The 1901-nt window shown below is 47.3% G+C and overlaps 1 protein-coding gene across 1 annotated transcript; it reads right to left on the reverse strand.

Moving 5' to 3' along the window:
• Positions 1-232: 232 nt before the first annotated feature.
• On the reverse strand, positions 233-1177 carry LOC126015421 (olfactory receptor 4D5). Its single transcript, XM_049777946.1, has one exon. The coding sequence runs from the start codon at positions 1175-1177 to the stop codon at positions 233-235; it is 945 nt and encodes a 314-aa protein (XP_049633903.1).
• Positions 1178-1901: the final 724 nt, after the last annotated feature.

Raw genomic sequence — 1901 nt, forward strand, 5'->3', positions numbered from 1 at the left:
ATTGGACTAATGTTTCTATCCCTGCATAGCAGGACAAAGAGCTGAGCAGGCATCTGAGAGAGAGAAGTTTCAGAAAACTCATTTCTTTTTCTAGCGGGGGGTCAAGTCTGGGGTGGGCAACCCTGAAGTCAAGAACAGCAGAGGAGCAGCTGAGGATAGTGTGCAGGGTTCTTCTGTGCAGGAGACTGACCTATGACAGCCTCACACTGCTTCACAGATGCCCCTTCTCTACTTAGTGCTCCAGGGTCCCAAGAGCATCCTTCTGCCTTCTCCATAGCCTCTTCATGGCCATTATCACATCCTTGTTTCTTAGGGTGTAGATGGCCGGGTTCAGCATGGGCGTGACCATTGTGTAGAGCACTGAAACGGCCTTGTCCATGGGGAAAGTCCGGAAGGGCCGGGCATAGATGTAGATGCAGGGCACAAAGATGATGGTGACCACAGCCAGGTGGGAGGCACAGGTGGAAAGGGCCTTGCTGCGGGCCTCCCACGAGTGACTGCGGAGCATGAGTAACAGGGCCGTGTAAGAGCCCAGCAGCACCAGGAAACACATGAGTGTCACCAGACCGTTGTTGGAAACCATCAACAGCTCCAGGGCAAAGGTGTCGGTGCAGGCCAGCTTGATGAGTTGTGGCACGTCGCAGTAAAAGTTGTCCAGCTTGTCAGGCCCGCAGAAGGGCAAGTGGACGGTCAGCCCTATCTGCACGATGGAGTGGATGAACCCCCCGACCCAGGAAGCTGCCATGAGGGACCCACATACCGTTCGATTCATTATCAGCATGTAGCGCAGGGGCTGGGAAATGGCCACATAGCGGTCATAGGCCATGACGGTCAACAGAAAGATCTTGATGCCCCCAATGAAGTGGAAGAAAAAGAGCTGGGTGAGGCAGCCCCCGAAGGAGATGACAGGGTTGCCTGAAAGCAAGTCCACCAGCATTCGAGGTGCTGTGATTGAGGAGTAGCAGAAGTCTAGGAAGGACAGATTGCCCAAAAGGAAGTACATGGTGGTGTGTAAGCGGGGGTCTGAGGTGACGATAGCCACGATGAGGAGATTTCCCGTTACAGTCATAAGGTAGATGACAGAGAAGAGAACAAAGAAGAGGAGCCGAAGTTCCCATATCTGAGAGAGCCCTAGGAAGACAAAACCTGTCACCTGTGAAGAATTGGCTGGATTCATCTGCATGGCATGGACCTGCTGAGGAAATAGATAATGCTCATCACGGGTCCCAAAAACCTCTCAGAAACCATTTCTTCCTCCCTCCAAGCCAGGCCAAGTCTCTCCTCCCTCGTTTATCAGAATATGGTTCAGCAGGAGCACAAAACACAAGATAGAACCAATACTATTTAGAATAGAAGGCAACAGTAGAGCAGAGAGTATTAACATTTAATAATAATAATAATAATAATAATAAAATAATAATCTGCTTGCTGTAATATTATTTTAGGTGAAAGGTAAGGAGAGTGAATTTGTAAATGAAAAAGGAACTCCAAATTGGCTATAGGTTTCTAAAAGACATCTAGGAAAGGAGGAAGTCTTTCTTAGAAGCCTGAGGAGATGTGAGACCTCAGAGAAAGAGCATTTCATTCTCTCCAGGATGTCTCTTAGTAGGTTAAAGAACCACAGGAGATGCTCAATTTGTGCTAACATTAGAGAAAAGAGTTTCGGTGGTGAAAGGAGCAAAGACCCAGCAGGATCAATATAGACCTCAGTTTCACACCAAGGTCTGTATAACATAGGCAAATGATGCTCTTTTTGCAGTTTTCTTTATGGAGAAATGAAAACGTCTTATATAATTGGCTTGTACATAAAATTCAATCATACATAGAATCATTGCTAGCCTAATGCATAGAAGAGCCCCAGAGAGCAATAACTTAAATAAGTACCAGCTGTATCTTGAACT

Source organism: Suncus etruscus, chromosome 8, assembly GCF_024139225.1.
Source record: "Suncus etruscus isolate mSunEtr1 chromosome 8, mSunEtr1.pri.cur, whole genome shotgun sequence".
Lineage (NCBI taxonomy): Eukaryota > Metazoa > Chordata > Mammalia > Eulipotyphla > Soricidae > Suncus > Suncus etruscus.